The sequence below is a fragment of the Pollachius pollachius genome (assembly GCF_949987615.1).
Source record: "Pollachius pollachius genome assembly, chromosome: 6".
Lineage (NCBI taxonomy): Eukaryota > Metazoa > Chordata > Actinopteri > Gadiformes > Gadidae > Pollachius > Pollachius pollachius.
The window spans coordinates 9038882-9058483 of NC_136939.1; the positions used below are offsets into that span (position 1 = coordinate 9038882).

The 19602-nt window shown below is 50.4% G+C and overlaps 1 protein-coding gene across 1 annotated transcript in view; it reads left to right on the forward strand.

Moving 5' to 3' along the window:
* med13a (mediator complex subunit 13a) overlaps positions 1 to 18594 on the forward strand; it is a 72778-nt gene extending 54184 nt beyond the window's left edge. Inside the window, exons 14-30 of the mRNA XM_079738268.1 lie at positions 266 to 453; positions 834 to 1030; positions 4509 to 5449; positions 6067 to 6234; positions 6633 to 6856; positions 7343 to 7526; positions 8056 to 8407; positions 8936 to 9152; positions 9608 to 9799; positions 11216 to 11418; positions 12080 to 12222; positions 12560 to 12718; positions 13670 to 13858; positions 14436 to 14578; positions 15598 to 15747; positions 16983 to 17086; positions 17256 to 18594. Of these exons, the coding sequence (XP_079594394.1) occupies positions 266 to 453; positions 834 to 1030; positions 4509 to 5449; positions 6067 to 6234; positions 6633 to 6856; positions 7343 to 7526; positions 8056 to 8407; positions 8936 to 9152; positions 9608 to 9799; positions 11216 to 11418; positions 12080 to 12222; positions 12560 to 12718; positions 13670 to 13858; positions 14436 to 14578; positions 15598 to 15747; positions 16983 to 17086; positions 17256 to 17388 (3887 nt within the window). The 3' untranslated portion in view covers positions 17389 to 18594. The remainder of the gene's footprint in view (positions 1 to 265; positions 454 to 833; positions 1031 to 4508; positions 5450 to 6066; positions 6235 to 6632; positions 6857 to 7342; positions 7527 to 8055; positions 8408 to 8935; positions 9153 to 9607; positions 9800 to 11215; positions 11419 to 12079; positions 12223 to 12559; positions 12719 to 13669; positions 13859 to 14435; positions 14579 to 15597; positions 15748 to 16982; positions 17087 to 17255) is intronic.
* Positions 18595 to 19602: the final 1008 nt, after the last annotated feature.

Consider the following 19602-nt stretch of genomic DNA (forward strand, 5'->3'; position numbering starts at 1 on the left):
CACTCCATGCCCCAGCTAGCCAGTTTATTGACTCAATATTTTTCTCAACGTCTAATACTTGCTTCTCCTCTCTGACTCTTCTCCTCCTTAAACTCCTCCTCATCCTCTCCTACTCCGCCTCCCCCTCACTCCTCATCCTCCACCTCCTCTCTCCTCCTTCATCTCCTCATCCCTCTCTCTCCTCATCCTTATCCTCCTCCTTCACTGTCCTCCCCCTCTCTCTCCTCCTCTCTCCCCTCTCTCCTCCTCCTCCTCTCCCCTCCAGGCGACCTGCATCAGATGTTCCCCACGCCTCCCTCGCTGGAGCAGCACATCTCTGGCTACTCGCCCATGAACGCCTGCGGTAAGGACGGCAGCGGGGACATCTCCGGCATGACCTCGCTGGAGGCCGGCGGCCTCTTCAAGATGGAGGTGGAGGAGCGCTTCTGCAGCCCAAAGCCCTGCGAGATCAAGGTACGGGTCACCCACCGAGCGCACGCAAAGTCAGCTGCGGTGGTTAAGTCGGACGCAGTTTCTTTTTTTTTACGACTGTTAACCTTTGCTTTACCTCTGTCGTATCGCCTCCTGTTGTTTTTTTTACAAGCGTAAAATAATCAAGAGATTGTATAACGGGACATCTGGGGGGAAACATGACAACCTGTGATACTGTGAACTAATTCAAGGATGATTGATAGAAATCCTTTCCAGAAAAGAAAAAGGCGTGTGTATGTGTCATTTAATCGTGACAGAAAGTGGCCTCCAACAACAAACAGATCAGATACGTAATAAAACCGCTTTGACAGCAAGACCGTTCCCATGACCGTTGTCCTTCCCCCCCCCCCCCCCCCCTCCAGGACTTCTCCTTCGTGTACAAGCCAGAGCTGTGGCAGCCGTTCCTGGGCTGCTCCATGTTTGCGCCCCTCAAGCTGCTGCCCAGCCAGTGTCTGCCCCCCATCAAGCTGCCCGAGGAGTGCTCCTACCGGCCCAGCTGGGCCATGGGCCGGGACCTGCTCCACCCGGGGCCCCTCATGACCTTCCTCAACAAGGACGGGTAAGGCCCTAGCTCCCGCTGTCCAACCCCATCCGTCCCCTGTCTTTTCAAAGCGCCACCGCTACCCTGAAGTGAAGCCCCCCCCGTATTTTCTCGTGCAAACATCGGGGCAGCACAGGGAGGTGTGGTGTCGTGATCATGCTGTTTGACTCACAGCTGAAAAAAGGAAGCGGCTTTCGATCCCCCAGTGCCTTCGGGCATCCCTGAGAGAGGATGCTTAACCCACTGCCCCGGCTGATTAATCACACGTATCCGAAATGGTTGGAAGTCACCGAAACGACAAAGTGGTAATAAATAGTTTCATCGGTATTCAGATCCAGTCAAGGTTGATTCGGTGTGGGGAATCGCTTGGTAATGAAAGGGAGGGTATGTCAATATCTCGCCCCATTCAGCGCGGTCGGCGTCAGAGGAATGAAGGACGACTCGATAAGAATGCGCTCTCCGCTATTATCTTTTATTGCGCGACACGGAGACGGTCTCGCGCGCGAAGGCTGAGCGCTCGCAACGAGAGCCCGATAATCGTGTTATGTGTTGAGAGCTGCCGATATCCAGCTCTTCAGCGAGACAGAGGCTGACAAAAAGAGGAAGGAAGCGCCCTCAGACTGTCGATGCTGACGTGACGGGGTGTTTGTTTGTGTGTGTGTGTGTACGGGCATGTGCGGAGGTGTGTGTGTGGTTGTGCCGACTTTGGTGTGTGTGTGTGCGCTTGAGCGTGCGTGTGCATGTGTTTGAGCGTGTGAACGTGTTTTTTTATTTGTGTGTCTACAGGCCGTGTACGTGTGCATGTGTCTGTGCATATGTGTACACAATTGTTTGTGCGTGTGAACGCGGTTGTGTGTGTGTGTGTGTGTGTGCGTGTCAGCCGCAGCTCTTTGTAAATACTCTTCCCGGGCATACATGGCATGTTTGGCTTAAAGTTAACTCGCAGACCATGGCTGAATTTTAGATGAGCAGAATATATTCATGAAGTCAGATCACGCGTGTTAATGATTTATACAACCTAGCATTACCACCGCTGGTGCACATGATATAAGGTTTGCTCTGTGTGTAGTACCGGAGCCCAGTCCCAAGCATTCAAGAGCGCATAATGAATATTCAAACACACAGTACTTATGTGGCATCATTACACCTTTAAACATACCGGTATCAAACTATTTTCCAAACAACCGTTTTCATTTGCGACTGGCAGGCAGTGTGACTGTCTCCTCCTGAGACCCCTTAAGGGAAAACAATGGCAGCATTTCTCCCCATCCCCTCCCCTCCCTCTTCCTTCCTCTACCTGTTACACACACACACACACACACACTCACACAGACACACACACACACACACCCCGGGCCGTCTGTGTGGCTGTGTGACTGTGTGAGAGCCGGACGCCTCCCCCTCCCCCCGCTCTTAAAGACTTTGCTCTACTTCTCCTCACTGATCTAGGCAGAGGGATGCGGGGACGGACATCTCGTTTAGACCGGGGAGGATTCCCGCAGAGCTCAGCTCCGCCTTGCCTGCCACGCTATCTGTGTGCAAGGATGCGTACACTGGATGCCATACCCTCACTCTCGCTCTCTCTCTCTCTCTCTCTCTCTCTCTCTCTCTCTCTCTCTCTCTCTCTCTCTCTCTCTTTCTCTCCTCTTTGCATTACTCTCGATCGTACTTTCTCTCTCGCTCTCTTTTCTGTGTTAATCTCTTCACCCTCCTCTCACTGTGTCCCCCCCCCCCCTCTCTTGCTTTCTCCTCTCCCCATTACTCTCTATTTTCTGTCTCTCGCTCTGTCTCAATCTCCCTTCAGTACCCCTTCTGCACGTACATACCCACATGATATGTCACACACAGACACACAGCTACACACTTGCACACAGCTACCCAAGCTCTGGTCTATTCCTAAGCCTTCCTCCTCCTCCTCCTTCTCCTCCCTGGTATTCTGCTTCATTTCTCATGCATGGCTGCCCGGGGCGAAGCAGGGAGATGAGTGTAAGATGCCTCCCCTGGTTGAGAGAATCGGGAGCGGCAGCAGCATCAGTGAGCGGGGAGCGATGTGGGCCCCGTAGCCCTAGCAGCGGAGCACTCAGGATCACTTGAGTTTACCTGTCAAGCGGACACACTCTTTTAACTCCACATTCCACATTCTTCGATTTAGGGTCACATCTGTCAGGTTGAGGTGTAAGGTATATTGAATGTTTATATTTTTTTTTTCCCCCACCGCTGATATATAAATGAGCCTTGCAGTTCAGCACGTGGCAACTCTTTGCAACTCTCTGCTGCGATTTTTGACTGTTTGAATATGCGTCACGTGTTAGTCTCTAGGGACAAAAAAGGCGATAATGTAAATGCTCCCAGCCAGGTTGTGTTTTCTCAGAGGTCAGAGGTCAGAGCGCTGCATCCGAACGGAGTGTACTCACGGGCGGGCGGCGATGCCAGAGCGAGCGCTGCATGTTTGTTCTCTGGCGAGTATTCCCGCCTCAGAGTTTGACCCAGTTAATGTTAAAGCGTATCGGGGAGCCAGAGGTCTGTGGTAAAGGTCAGCGTATTCATGAGCAGTGTCAGGACGGAAAGGCTAACTAATTGGTTGTACACACGTTTTAAAAGACGGCACATCGCTTTGATTGAATCTGTGTTTGTCCGTTCAGTGAAAGGCTCGTTTAAATAAATACAATTTCCCATTGTATTTTCTTCAAACATACAGTACTTTTACTAAGCGTTTATTACCAAACACGCTGCACAGGTCAGGGATCGCCTCACAGCCTTTCTGCCCTCCTGGCTTATTCTGGTTCCTCTCACCCACTATATTATCCCAAGTCCCGCCTCCCCTTCCCTCCGCCTCATTGGCTGGTGTGGCCGCCCAAAAATAGATAGGGGCCAATATCAGTGGGGAAGCCAACATGGTGGGAAGAGTTTCTCGATTTTAGTGCATTTCCTTTATCTCTTAATATCAAGGACTTTTGCACAGTTCCTACTTTGCCTCCTCTTTGTTATGTGTTATCTCTCTCTCTCTCTCTCGCTCTCTCTCTCTCTCTCTCTCGCACGCTCTCTCTCTCTCTCTCTCTCTCTCTCTCTCTCTCTCTCTCTCTCTCCCCTACTATCGCTCTCTCTCTCTCTCTCTCTCTCCCCTACTATTGCTCTCTCTCGCTCTCTCTCTTCCATCCTTAATCTCACGTGTAGGAACGTTATGTACTGTCCCACTGACTGCTCCTGTGCTGCCGCCGTGTTGGATGACCTATTTACATGCTCGCCATAGAAGTGCAGCACGACTAAGATGTTATTTGTAGTACAGCAGAACTTCTAAGCTTTTTCCCCCGGAATGCAACCATGCATCTTTAATTCACCCCACAATGTTTTGCTATGTTATTATTTTTATAAATGTATACATTTCCCTGATTCGTTAGTTAACATGTGCTACCACTCGATCGTCTCATGGAGTCGCATCTGTTTCACGTGAACATCAGAAACACACGTTGACCCGAGATCCCTTTCGTTACCATAGCAACATCCCGAGCGTGGGCAGCGGGCCGGAGCAGGACTACGCCCAGAGCTACACCCCGCAGACGCACACGCCCTTCATGTCCAACAGCGCCCCGCCCAGCAACAGCTGCACGGGCATCCTCCCCTCGCCGGCCACGCCCCGCTTCTCGGCGCCCACGCCGCGCACGCCCCGCACGCCGCGCACGCCCCGGGGGCCCGGCAGCGTCCAGAGCTCCTCCCTCAAGTACGACAACTCGGAGCTGTACTCGCCGGCCGCCTCCACGCCCTCCACCTGCCGGCCCCCCAACTCGGTGGAGCCCCCCACCGTGCCCTCGGTGCCGGAGGCGCACAGCCTCTACGTCACGCTCATCCTCTCGGAGTCGGTCATGAACCTCTTCAAGGACTGCAACTTCGACAGCTGCTGCATCTGCGTGTGCAACACCAGCATCGCCGGCGCCGACGTGGGCGTGTACCTCGGCGACCCGCCGGGCGAGCCCCAGGAGCCGTGCAGCTGCGGCTTCAGCGCGGTGGTCAACCGCCGCTACGGCAACGGCTCGGGCCTCTTCCTGGAGGACGAGCTGGACGTCGCGGGCCGCGGCTCGGACGTGTGCCGCGAGGCGGAGCGCCGCTTCGAGGAGCTGCGCCGGGTGCGGGCGGGCGGCGAGCCGCTCCCCGAGGAGCTGATGCTGCTGCTGCAGGAGCAGTGCACCAACCCCTTCACGCCGCTGGCCCGGCCGGAGCCACGCGCCAACTGCGGCGGGGCGGGCGGAGGCGGGGCCCGGTACGGGGCGGGGGGGCGCCGCGGGGCCCCGCCCTGCATCCGCGTGGAGGAGCGGGACTACCGCAACGACTGCTACATGGCGCTGGAGCACGGCCGGCAGTTCATGGACAACATGTCGGGGGGGAAGGTGGACGAGGCGCTGGTGAAGAGCACGTGTCTGCACCACTGGGCCAAGCAGGACGGTGAGTGGGTGGCAGGGTGGGGGGGGCGGGGTCAACACTCAGGCCTCATTATGCCTTTACTTAAGTCTTCACTAAGTCTTTACTTAGTCTCCACCGAGTCCTCACTAAGTCCTCGCTAAGTCTTTACTGAGTCTAAACCAACTCTTAAGTAATTCCTCACTTGTTGTTTATTCAGTCTCCACCAAGCCTTAACTAATTGACACATGCACAAATTAAATGTTAAGTGTATTGTAATTAAGGGATTCGATTAGATTTTGTTCTTTTTTGGGGAGTTAGGATGGGATTTGCAACAATTCTCTACTCCAAGTTGGTTCTTGATACAGTACACATAGGTGTTAATTTCAAGATGTACTCAAGTATGCTGTGCCATATCAAGAGCATCGTAGCAGAGTAAAGTGCATGTACAATTTTGTCGTTTTTATACGACCAATCAGGTTGCAATTGTGGGCCTCGTTTGGCACGTCACAACCTCGTTGGTGCACTGTACAGTTTTACAACTGTTGTATCGCTGCTGCTGTGTACACACTCTTATCAAGTATATGTAAATAAGTAACTAAACAAATCATCTCGCCTCCCGGTCCCACTCACTCTCCGTCCGTCTTTCCCCCCCCCTGTAGCCGTGGACGCCAGCGCCCTCTGCTCCCAGGACGTCCTGCGGGTGCTCATGTCCCTGCAGCCCGTGCTGCAGGACGCCATCCAGAAGAAGAGGACGGTGCGGTCCTGGGGCGTCCAGGGGCCCCTCACCTGGCAGCAGTTCCACAAGATGGCCGGACGGGGGTCCTACGGTGAGTTGGGACACACGGTTTTGCACAGCGTTTTATTTTATTTGGATCCGTAAAGATATTGTTGGGGGCGGAGGATAAGGATAAGGCGGGGATGATATAACACATCCTTTATGAATGGGGTTTCAAAGTGTTGCACTGACGCTGCCCCCCCCCCCCCCCACACACACACACACACACACACACACACACACACACACACCTTTTTTACACTATCTTTATCACCCTATCCATTTGCTTGTTTGCTTTTACGATCTGTTGTAAAAAAACAAACTTTTTTTTTTATTTTATTGTTCTTTTTTTTATCTGGAACGGTACGGTATACAATAGGAGGCTATTTCAGGACAATAGAGTTAAGATCTTCATCTTATCTCCACCCCCCCCCACACACACACACACAGGCACAGACGAGTCCCCAGAGCCACTGGCCATCCCCACCTTCCTGGTGGGCTCCGAGTACGACTTTGTGGTGCTGTCGCCGTTCGGCCTGCCCTACTGGGAGAAGCTGCTGCTGGACCCCTTTGGCTCCCAGCGGGACGTGGGCTACCTGGTGCTGTGCCCCGACAGCGAGGCCCTGCTGGCCGGAGCCAAGACCTTCTTCCGGGACCTCACCGCCGTCTATGAGGTGGGTGGGCGGGAGACGGGGGGGTTTTTACTGGGATTGTCAATAAGTAGGACCAGGAAGGATTATGAGGTCACCTTGGCGGTTTGTTTATTTAGAATCTTGACAGATATACGACAAATATCCGTAAAATAGCATTACGTAAAAGAATATACAATGTATAGAAATACACTACAATATACATTATTTAATTATGATAAGGGAGTCAGGGAAGGATTTATTTTTTTTGATTTGTGAGGATGCCTTGTAAAAGTGCACTTTTATTGCTGGCACATTTTATTTTATTTCAACACTATCAACTCTTGATAGCTCTGAGACAAATTGTGTTCCTGCATCTGCTCCTGTGTGTGTGTGTGTGTGTGTGTGTGTGTGTGTGTGTGTGTGTCTCTGTGTGTCTGTGTGTGTGTGTGTGTGTGTGTGTGTGTGTGTGTCTGTGTGTGTGTGTGTGTGTGTGTGTGTGTGTGTGTGTGTGTGTGTGTGTGTGTGCAGTCGTGCCGGCTGGGCCAGCACCGGCCCATATCCAAGGGCCACCCCGACGGCCTGGTGCTGGTAGGCCGCGCGGCCCAGAAGCTGTCGGAGCGCCCCGTCAGCGACTGGTTCCTCAAGATGGCCGGCAGCAGCGAGGCCTTCTCCAAACTCAAACTCTATGCACAAGTGTGCCGCCACGACCTCGGTACGTCTGGGTCCGGGTCTGGGTCCGGGTCCAGGTGTGGATCTCTCTCCCTCAGTCCCCCTGGCCACTGCCTCGGTGCGGTGGAACCCGGTGGGGCTATTGGGACGCAGGCCTCTTTCTGTGGGAATAGCACAGAGTTTGAAGTCGGACTCCAATAGTAAATTGCAAATGTTTTAGTCAATAACCTTAATGTATTGTCACAATTGCACTGAGTATTTACCTTTTATTTTGTCTTGTGTTTGATGTTGTAACTGTGTACTGCTGGCCATCTTGGCCAGGTCTCTCTTGTAAAAGAGATTTTAATCTCAATGAGACTAACCTTGTTTAATAAAGGTTATAATAACAGTATGGACCCAACCGCTCTTGGTTCGGTTGTGATTCAGAGAGGCTGCCACACAGGGCCTCGAATGTTTTGGAGTGTGAATTAAGTGGGAGGCTAGAGTGCCACGGGGTTATGGTTCAATTTCGATTCAATCAGTTTGTGTTGCTCGTATCAAAAGGCTCACGTGCGTTCCCTACCCTCCCCCAGCGCCATACCTCGCCGCACAGCCTTTGGACGGCTCGCTCCTCACGCAGTCCAACCCCCAGCCCGCCTCCACGCAGACGTCCAGCACCTCCTCCTCTTCCTCCAACCCTTCGGCCCCCACCGGTGGCTCGGCGTTGCCCAACAACAACAACAGCAACAACAACAACAGTGGCTCCAGCAACGCGGTGAACGCCGCATCGGGCCAGGGCCTGCCCTCGGCCAAGCCCGGGTCCTTCCCTCCCTTCGGGGCCCCCGGGGTCGCCGGGCCGACCACGGGGCCGCAGGCTGGTTCCCAGAACGCCGGCATCTCAGGGGATAGCAGCCAGACGCAGGGGCCAAACGAGCCCCTAGAGAGGTACGTCGGAGGGCCTCCCAGGGCCACAGTAATGATCATCATAGTAAAGTAATGGGCACTTTGGAAACCGCCACAATAGAAATGTCAATAAGAACATGTCCATAATAAAAAAAAACATGTTCACAATCACAGAAATATACTCTGCTAACCATGTCCATTATAATAATTTCAACACTTCAAAAACCATGTCCATTATTATAGAAATATACTCTTTAATGACAAAAAACATTTCCATAATATTAATATTAACACACTTTAAAAACCATGTCCATTATAATAATTAAAACACTTCAAAAACCATGTCCATTATAATAATTAAAACACTTCAAAAACCATGTCCACCAAAAATGGAAATGTACACTGTAAAAAAATAAATAATAATTTGAGTATAAAACACATAAAAAAAAGAGTTTAAGTCTAAAATGAACTGATAATAATGAATGCTGCCCCATGCATTTGTTGTTAATATGAACATGTTCGGCTGGTCAAAGGAGAATCACCATCCAATCCCCCCCTGTACGCCCACAGCACTTTGGACAGGGACAAGGTGGGAGTGCCCACGGACGGAGAGTCCCACGCCCTCACCTACCCTCCAGCCATCATGGTCTACATCGTGGACCCCTTCAGCTACGAGGAGGACGAGGGCTCGCCCCATTCCAGCGTCTGGACCCTGGGTCTCCTCCGCTGCTACCTGGAGATGCTGCAGTTTCTGCCCCCTCACATCCTCAACTCCATCTCCGTGCAGGTGGGTGCAGATCCACACCTCGCTGCCCCTGTGCTTGGTTCTGTCAGGTTTTGTCGTCTGACATTATTGTTACTTCTCAGGGCAAAACTAAAAAAAGGCAGGATAATCTAGCGGCAGGGTAGTCTTGCGATTTGACTTTCAAACCCATAACCTTTTGACTCCCTGCCCAAAGGATTTGGGTTCGTAACCCATTGTTGGCGCAGTGTCAAGCAAGGTGACTAACCCCTAACCAGCTCATTACTGGCATGTATCTTAAATGACCTGTTAGTCACTTTGGATGAAAGACTCAGATACATTCATGGACGGTGTCTGCCTGCAGTGCCATGTGCAACAGCTGGGAAAAAGTGTTTTTCAAGAGAACTTTCCAACATGTCTGAGTTTAACGTCTACTGTGCACGTGTGTGGAGGCTGATTCTGAGTCCCTGTTTCTCTGCGTTTCCCCCGCACTACCTCAGATCATCCCCTGTCAGTACCTGCTCCAGTCAGTGCGCGGGGAGGAACACCACATCTACGCCCAGCACCTCAAGTCCCTGGCCTTCTCCGTCTTTGCCCAATGCCGGCGGCCCCTCCCGACCACCACCAACGTCAAGTCGCTGACGGGCTTCGGCCCCGGGCTCGCCATCGACACGGCCCTCAAGAGTCCGCAGGTAGACACTCTTGCTCGTTTGCTTCTTTTGCGTTTAGCCAAACGAACGTTTGGCTTTTTTTCGGGCGCTGCAACACACTGCCCTCGGAGTGTTAGCCGTTAGCACTCGGATGCTAGTTGTTGACGAACTCCCATCGGCCGATCAGAAGGTGCGCGCGGGGGGGGCTGCTAGCGTATCACGCTGGTGCCGCGCTAATGATGGACGGGCGGGCTAACAGAGGGTGGCGGCGCGCCCGATCGCGTTAGCGGTGGCCTTATCACAGCCTCCGTCCCTCCCACGGTGCCGACCCCGCGCCACCCGTCCTAACCTCCCTCCCTGGCTGTGTTCGCACCGATGCACTCGCACAAGGGAACCCGAACACCAGATGCCAGGCAGGGCTTTACCGACGTCCTCCTTCCTCTTTCGTACTCTCTGCTGGGTCGGCACCGGAGGAACCGCGTGACCCTGCGCTACCTCCAGAGTTTTCTTTCCATTACCTGCTCGGCCGGCTCCCTGAGCCCTCCCTAATGGGATGGTGGGCTCTGGGTTAAGACAGCAGCACCAGGAGCACTTCGGACCACGGCCCCGCTCAATTGACCCCCCGCTCATCTCTCGGCCCAGCGCCCATCGCTAGCGCTAGCCCCCGACACACAGAGCCCCACGCTGCTCGCAGTGAGGTGGGGTAGCGGGGAGTGAGCCTTTAAACTGGGAATTAGGAAAACATAGCCCTCCGTTCAAACCTCTTCAAGCACCAGGGGAACGTTTTGCCTTTTCTTCCAGAAACGTATGCTAGTGAGGCTACACGGGAAAAAAACGATAACTCACTGTAACTGTACTGTGTGTTATAAAACAAACTCAAAATAAACTACAATTACATAGACCATTTTTTTTTCTGTCAATTAATTTCCTAAGCCTTCCTGGTATTTTTGGTGGATCTGAAATCTATTTTTCATTTTTTTTTTACTTGTGACAGTTTTTTCTTTTTGAGATTTTATTAAAGAATACCTTTTCTGACCTTTTTGATTAAACCCTTGACAAACACCCTATAATAAAATATAATACTACAATTAACAATGAAACTAATAAAAAGAAACCTAAATACTAAGCTTTTGAAAAAAATCGAAACTAGCAAACCAGCTTTAAAAACAAATTATACCTCAACTGAAAGTTAAAACCAAAAAGTCAAAACGAAATAAAAATGAACCCAGATGAAAACTGCAAAACTGTAATAACCTCGCTCAGTGTACTCAGTCTGGTACACTGAGTGCCCCAGTCAGGAACACCCCGGCCCTGATCCAACCCAGCATAGCTTTGTTCACAAACACCTCCACAATGTGGTCCGATCTGCCCCCCGCTGTCGCCTCTTAACAACACGCCGGGCACCGCATCGACCCTGTTAACCTCTCTCTCCATCGACCCCCCCCCATTTCCATCCAGAGGCCTGAGTGTCTGCGGCTGTACACGCCCCCATTCATCCTGGCGCCGGTGAAGGAGAAGCAGGCGGACCCGGGGGAGAAGTACAACGTGCTGTTCGTGGGCTACTGCCTGTCCCACGACCAGCGTTGGCTGCTGGCCACCTGCACCGACCTGAACGGGGAGCTGCTGGAGACGTGCATCGTCAGCATCGACGTGCCCAACAGGTGAGGGGGAGGGGGGGAGAGAGGTTGTGTTGTAGTGCAGTGGAGGCTTGGTTCCCATCCCTGATGTCCGAAGAGCTGTAGCGGTTTGCATTTACATTTCACATTTACGTTCACATTTAGGGTATTAGGCGGACGCTTTTATCAAAAGCGACGTACAATAAGTGTATTTGTCAGGAGAAATAATATATCGCTGTCTGTACAGTAAAGATATTCAAAGAAAGGGCCAAGCATTTACTGTACCTGTATTCACGCAAAAATAATAGTCTAAATGTATGATAATAATAATAATCCACCAGAAGCGGTATGTGTTTATTGTGGTCTCTTTCCACGACTGTTAATTAGCACGTACGATCAACACTGTTTTCACTGTTTGGTTTTGGTTCAGGAACTGTAATTGACTGTAATTAGTTTTTTTGGGTTTTCATAATATCACTTGACAATGTCACCCTCGCTGGTGGTACTACGCTTGTGATTTTCACAAATTACTTGGTGTCAGAAGTAGCAACGCTGTTTCAGCCCTACGTCAAACCACACTCTTCGAGCATTATGTGTTCAAATGAGAGCCCTGGACCAGCAGTTTGGTGGAGCCTGTCCTTAAGGGCTCCCGGTTCCTCCGGAGTGCAGTGGGGACTGACGGGGCCACCTTTGTTCTCCCTCACAGGGCGCGCAGGAAAAAAGGGTCGGCCAGAGGGCTGGGCCTGCAGAAGCTCTGGGATTGGTGCTTGGGGCTGGTGCAGATGACCTCGGTGCCCTGGAGGGTGGTGATTGGACGTCTGGGGCGGATGGGCCACGGCGAGTTGAAAGGTGAGAGGTCATGGCCGGGTCGACACTGACCACTTTGTCCACAACCCCTCCTCTTGCACAACGTTGTTTGGGTTTTTGTATTCCTTTTGTTCAAAAAAACTGGAGTCGAGCCAGGTGAGGTCGACTACTTAATTCAAACGACTCCACTCTGCCAAAGGAAGATCCAACTGATGTCTTGTTTGGGGCTGTCCCAGAGTCTGTCCTCTATTGATATTCTTTAAGTAGTCAAAGTAGCAAAAGGTTGTGGTGGATGTTGACCACAGGAGTAAGATTCTGCCATACCCGACTGTTCCTCCACCTCTTCCTCATGGCCTTCCTCTTGAACCCTTGTTTCCAGACTGGACCTTTCTGCTGAGCAGGAGGAACCTCCAGTCGCTGAGTCGGCGTCTCAGAGAGATGTGTCACATGTGTGGCATCTCTGCCTCGGACACTCCCAGCATCCTCAGCGTGTGCCTGGTCGCCATGGAGCCCCAGGGCTCCTTCGTCATCATGCCAGGTAGGTGTGCGCACGCGTTTATGCTTGCGTGTGTGTGGGTGTGTCTTTGTGTGTATGTGTGTGTGTATGTGTGTGTCTGTTTGCGTGCGTGCGTGTGTGCGTGCGTGCGTGTGTGTAAACCCGCCACATATTTTCCACATTGTCGATCAACATTCAGGCTGTGTATTCCGGCGTAGGAAACCATCTGTTTATGCTCAGCAGCGATAAAACTCGATTTCAATCTACAAATATTAGACCCACTCTATCCTTCAACGACAGCCCTCTGTGTGTGTGTGCTCACGTGTGTAGCGTGTTTTATGGCCGCGTGTGTTCGGTGATGAATGGCCACTGTGTGTCACAACACGCCATGTCCTCTTCCCTGTCTGAGACAGATTGATGAGCGAGAGACAACATGAGTCTCTCTCTCTCTCTCTCTCTTTCAGTCACTCTCTCTCTCTCTCTCTCCCTCTCATGGACTCTTTCTGTCTCCTCACTCACTCCTTATAAAGCATCGGTCCTCACATGTCTATCGATCTTGGTGTGGCATGACAAAAAGCCTGATCAATCAATCATTCGGGGGGTATAGTATTACCAGTGCATTATCCCAACATCGGTCAAGAATCACTGGAAGTGTAGGGTTGGGGTTGGAGCTCAAAATAAGATGATGAGATGAGCAAAGGAGGGGGGGCGGGGGTGTGATCTATGTGGGGGTTGCTTTATGTTCAGATCACATTAAAAACTGCGGAGATTTATGTTCTAGGTTTTATGTGAATTACTTCATTTCTTGGCGATACAATACCATTCAAAGAGAATGAGCGATGATAAGGGATGATCGCCAGGCTCTCAAGTAAAGTGAAGCATTAAAAGCCTTGGGACACAAGGGCATCTCCTTGGGGCCGTGCACATAAATCAGTCGGTATCGTCACAGCCCTTCACCTTGTTAATGCTAATCCCCCCCCCCCCCCCCGTCAGACTCTGTGTCGACAGGCTCCGTGTTCGGCCGCAGCACCACGCTCAACATCCAGACGTCCCAGCTGAGCACGCCGCAGGACACGTCGTGCACGCACATCCTGGTCTTCCCTACCTCAGCCTCGGTCCAGGTGGCCAGCTCCAACTACACCAACATCGACAACAACATCGACATCCTCAACACTACCAACGGTACGGGGGCGGGCTCCCCTTCTCCCCGCCGCCTCGGCGCCCTCCCGCAGCCCGGCCCAGGCTCCGGTCCTCCTCATTGGGCTGCTTTTCCGCCCAAATTTTTCTGATTCGAAAGGGATCAACATTTGACAGCTGGGAAAAATGTTGTGACACATTCTTTGTGTTATGTCATAATAATTGTTAACACTTTTGTCAGAGTAAGAATCGTCTTTGTGGCCAAGTAGGTTTTCACGTCGATTGAATTTGTCTCTGTGTTTGCTACTTAACAATACACAAAACATAACAATGGACCAGTACAGCTTTCTGCGTATTTTAAGGTGCTGGTAGGCGAGAAAACTTTTAGATTTTGAGAGGATCAGGTAGGGAGTTCAGTAGGGGGTGCTAAAAGGATGCCTACAGCAAGACTGCAGACATTGGGCCTCGAAACCAGATGCTGGGAGTCAACCAGGGACATTTCCATCACGCAACATACATAGCACAGAGAACAACATGTTTCTTTTGAGTTGGCACTCTGGGGGGAAACCTTTCTGGGGGAAAAGTGTGAATGTGTTGACGTGGGTGGTCTGGTGTTGTCTAGGTGAGCCGGACCCCATCGGGATCCTGGGCCTGCTGGAAACGGAGAGCGAGCTGGTGGACACTGACATCATCAACATCTCCCCAACCAACTCGCCGGTCCACTCCCCCGGCTCCCACTACCACCACGGAGGGGACGGCAGCAAGGTCAGCCCCCCCCTTACCCACATACACACACACACTAACGCGTTGTATCCCGGCATGTTCTCTATCTGTTTTTTTTGGTTTGATTTTAAACCCATTTGAAGCCGTTAATATACCCATACTACTTTTTCTTGTAATGTGATATTTTAGTACACTGCACGTAACATCGACACAATTCTGAACATTTGACCAGATTAGAAAAAAAAACGATTTGACCTTAACGAGGGAACCAAAAGTCCTGTCCCTTGACGAGTCCGCTCCCTCTCTCTCCTCCCTCTCTCTCCTCCCTCTACTCCCTCTCCTCCCTCTCTCTCCTCCCTCTCCTCCCTCCCTCTCCTCCCTCTCCTCCCTCCCTCTCCTCCCTCTCCTCCCTCCCTGTCCTCCCTCCCTCTCCTCCCTCCCTCTCCTCCCTCTCTCTCCTCCCTCTCCTCCCTCTCCTCCCTCCCTCTCCTCCCTCTCCTCCCTCTCTCTCCTCCCTCTCCTCCCTCCCTCTCCTCCCTCTCCTCCCTCCCTGTCCTCCCTCCCTCTCGTCCCTCCCTCTCCTCCCTCTCTCTCCTCCCTCTCCTCCCTCTCCTCCCTCCCTCTCCTCCCTCTCCTCCCTCTCCTCCCTCCCTCTCCTCCCTCTCTCTCCTCCCTCTCCTCCCTCCCTCCCCTCCCTTTCCTCCCTCCCTCTCCTCCCTCCCTCTCCTCCCTCTCCTCCCACCCTCTCTCTCCTCCCTCTCCTCCCTCTCTCTCCTCCCTCTCCTCCCTCCCTCCCTCCCCTCCCTTCCCTCCCTCCCTCTCCTCCCTCCCTCTCCTCCCTCCCTCTCCTCCCTCTCCTCCCTCTCCTCCCTCCCTCTCCTCCCTCTCTCTCCTCCCTCTCCTCCCTCTCCTCCCTCCCTCTCCTCCCTCCCTCTCCTCCCTCCCTGTCCTCCCTCCCTCTCCTCCCTCTCCTCCCTCCCTCTCCTCCCTCCCTCCCTCCCTCTCCTCCCTCCCTCTCCTCCCTCTCCTCCCTCTCCTCCCTCCCTCCCCGGGGTCCACAGGGCCAGAGCACGGACCACGACGAGGTCCCTCTCCTCCAGCAGCCCTTGGCCCTGGGCTACTTTGTGTCCACCGCCAAGGCCGGCCCGCTGCCCGACTGGTTCTGGTCGGCCTGCCCGCAGGCTCAGAACCAGTGTCCGCTGTTCCTCAAGGTACGAGTGCGTCGCTGGTGGAGAGAGCTTCCTCTCTGCGTTGTCTTTTTTACGCATTTGTATTCTGTGATTTTCTATAGCATCACTGAGACAAAGATAGTGATTTCTTTGTCCCGCATTTGTTAACCATGTTTAAGAAAACGACAGAATGTTGTAATAATGCTTTCGTGGGTGGTAAAATTGTTGCTCAAGTCAAGAGTATACATTGTGTCAGCGAGGAGCTGTTTCCCGACGACTGAATGTGAATTGTGAATATTTAAGGCAAAGTTGAGTGTATTGTCTTCTGACAGATAGTCCCGCATCAACACGGCTGGCATGCCTTGCTTCCCTGGAGTCGATGTCATAGGAAGTTCATTTGCAAATAAATTCAAGCGACCCCGTATTATTCACGTAGCATCACTGTCTTTGTAGGATGAAACGACTCCCTGTTGCCTAGGTAACCAAGCAGCACCGAGCCGTAGAGCACGAGTGACAAGTGAACACCAGACTGTCTGTCTGGTACCTTTTAAACCAACATAGTTGATTGTGACTGTATTTCTTTAATGATGTGCATCTTTTCTTTTTTTACCGACCACAGTATGTTAGAGATGTGTAGTGTCACCATGGTTACTGATGGTCTGTTTGTTTTAAACGGTAGGGATCTACATAAGATATAAGAAAAAGGGTGTACACACATAAGATCTGGCGACTTTCCTGTTTGACTTTCTAATGAAAACACTTCATGTAACATTTTAGTCATGTTTCAGCTGGAATGTCGTGACACCACACTTGGGAATCTTCTGGAAGCCCTTTTTAAATGTCAAACTGAGTCATAGTCCTCAGAGCATACTTCTCGACACAGTCACAAACTGTACCAAGAATATACAGCTTGCCACTGATTTTGCTCAGTTTCGGTGGTTGCGGTCTCAGCTTTGCGTAGGTTGGATTGATATGTCAGTCGAGGTGTGCTTTCATTCCTCCATGTGCGTCGGTGCATTGTTGTTATGACTCCACATTACGAGGAAAGGAAATGGCGCATGCATACAAATAGAATCAAACCATGAGTGAGAACGTAGCGTCACCCCCTGCTTCGGTAGTGACTCCCTACGGCAGTCGCACAACTGTGAACATGACTGTCAATATTTAGATGGCATGAAAGAAAGGTTAGGGAACAGCTGCACTCAAGTGACACCCTTCTCTCTTTCTCACTGTCTCTTTCTCTCTCTCTTTGTCTTTCTCTCTCTCGCCCACCCTAGGCCTCCTTGCACCTCCATGTGTCTTCAGTGCAGTCAGATGAACTTCTGCACAGCAGCAAACACTCCCACCCGCTTGACTCCAACCAGACCTCAGATGTGCTCAGGTAACCACGGCAGCGCTCTGAAGCGAAACACGATCAAATCATCTTGAGAAATCACAAACGTCCTGCTGAAAGTTTTCAGCGTTGAGGTCTGACGTGGCCTTTGTTTGTGTATGTGTTTGTGTGTGTGTGCGTGCGTGTGCGTGTGTGTTTTTTTCTCCCACCAATGCAGATTTGTTTTGGAGCAGTACAACGCCCTCTCCTGGCTGACGTGTGACCCCGCCACGCAGGACCGCCGCTCCTGCCTGCCCATCCACTTTGTGGTCCTCAACCAGATGTACAACTTCATCATGAACATGTTGTAGCCCCGCGCCATGCACAGGGAGACATAGGGACACACTCTAGTGTGTGTGTGTGTGTGTGTGTGTGGGTGTACGAGCACTTGAGTGTGTGTGTTTGTGTGTGTGTGTGTGTGTGTGTGTGTGTGCGTGTGGGTGTGTGTGTGTGTGCGTGCTTGAGAGATGAGAGGAAGGAGATGGATGACTTTAAGAAAAGGGGGCGGGACCTGGCACAAGCTTTGGGCTGCTGCTATTGGTGTGACAGCCCTGTCCCCCGTGAAGGTAACGCGCTCACAGACAAATCCACGAAGGAACAAGAGAAACCGAAGAAAAGAAACCGAAAGCCGAATCTACATCGACACTGATTATAGTGAGAGGATATACTGATTGGTTGCACAGTCTTTCGTCACTTTGGGCTGAAGAAATCATGTCTGTATTTGCCAAGTCGTTTGAAGAAAAAGGGACATATGTGATTGAAAATATTACTCAAGAATGGATATTTCATTTCATAAAACCCAAATTACCTTTCTATTCCTTTGGATTAAATTGTATCCAAGAGAAATGCCTGCAACTATCTTATTTATTGTAAGTTTCTAAGTGTATAATTTGTCTTATTTCTTAACATCTTTTATATATGAAATGGAGAAGGTTTGTATCACCTTCCGGCTTTAAAGCAATTGGTCTAAGATGTTATCGTCTTAATAAGAAAACCACAGGAAAAAATCCTATAAAAATTCAATACAATTGCAGTAGGTCGCTTTTAGAGTATTATTTTTTGTAATGGAGATGAACTATTTGTATTGTCACAATGTACAGAAGAGTTATGAGTGAATAATTATGTTCCATGCCTTTGAGCATGAAGGACTTACAGCGACGCTGTAGCGACAGAGGACTTGTACAGCAATGAAGTTCACTGTGTTCAACTAAAGAGGTACATGGTCGGATATAGTATTTTATACAACACATTTAGACTCAAAAACCAAACGGCAATATATAAATATATATATATATATAAAATATATAAATAAATATATATGAATGCCATGCCAGCGACAGGTGGTGCGGCTTTGTTTTAGGAATAAAGTGCGTCGAACTTGATACTTTATCCGTGCTTGTGTTCATTGCTTTGGGGAATTATGCGGGATTATGATGTGCAATCGGAGCAGATCACATGGTGAAGTTGAGAGGAACTATTGGTCTGTCTTGTTACTAAGTATCTGAACTCAGGTTTGTTTAGGATTTTTTAGGAAAAGATTTGGAATGTAAAGTGGGAATAAAAGTGTGCTTTTCATCAGATCCCTGTATTCTATCATACCTGTTGCTGAGACAGAAATGTTATGAATCCATACTTTTCAACATTTTAATTCATGTTTTTTTTTATCAAAGGCATCTGGCTTTCTGGGATAAAAATTCTAAACCCCTATGTGCTCATTTTTGTAGGTCCGGTCTGGGTCAAGAAGTCCCATACCCGGTGATCAATCGTGATATCTGACCAACTATCATTTTGTATGGTTTGGATAAGGACTACAAGTTATGAAACTTGGGGAATAGAAATGGGGCCGCTCAAATCTCCCTCCAAGGTCTTCTGAAAGCTTGGCAGCCCAGTTGGTTACTCCCAGAGCTATGGTTACTCCTAATGGAAAGTGAGCATGGTGCCTCTATGGCATAACTGAAGCGTTGCATGGCAAAACGATTGCAGCCACAATTTTGATGTCAACATTGTTTCTACAATATGAAGCAAAACAAGGCTTTCTTGAGGCATAGACTTTTTAAATGTGTCCTATACTGTAAAAATAATACTATTGGCCTACTGTATGGCTCAAAAAGTTTAACATCCTTTTTAGGTTTTTATATATATATATATATATATATATATATATATATATACATATATATATATAAAGGTAATCTGAGATTAGCATTGGTGTAGTACTAACCCTCCCGTGACTAACAGCGGCGGCTCAAATTGTTCCAACCAGGGAAATACTCACCATTTTACAATATTAAATAATACACTAACCCCCAAAAAATGGAACACCGGTTCATTCACTAATGAAAGTCAAAAACGTGTGCCTCCAATATCAAAACATTGCTTCAACGCCTTCTCAGCTCCAGGCTGTGAACTTGACCAGCTGTCCTATCAACGCCAAGATTACATCGTGCCCCAATAAGGGAATGATTAAAGAGACAGCTCCATGGAAAGACCATGTAACGCCCGATTTTGGGATTCGCATCTGTCTT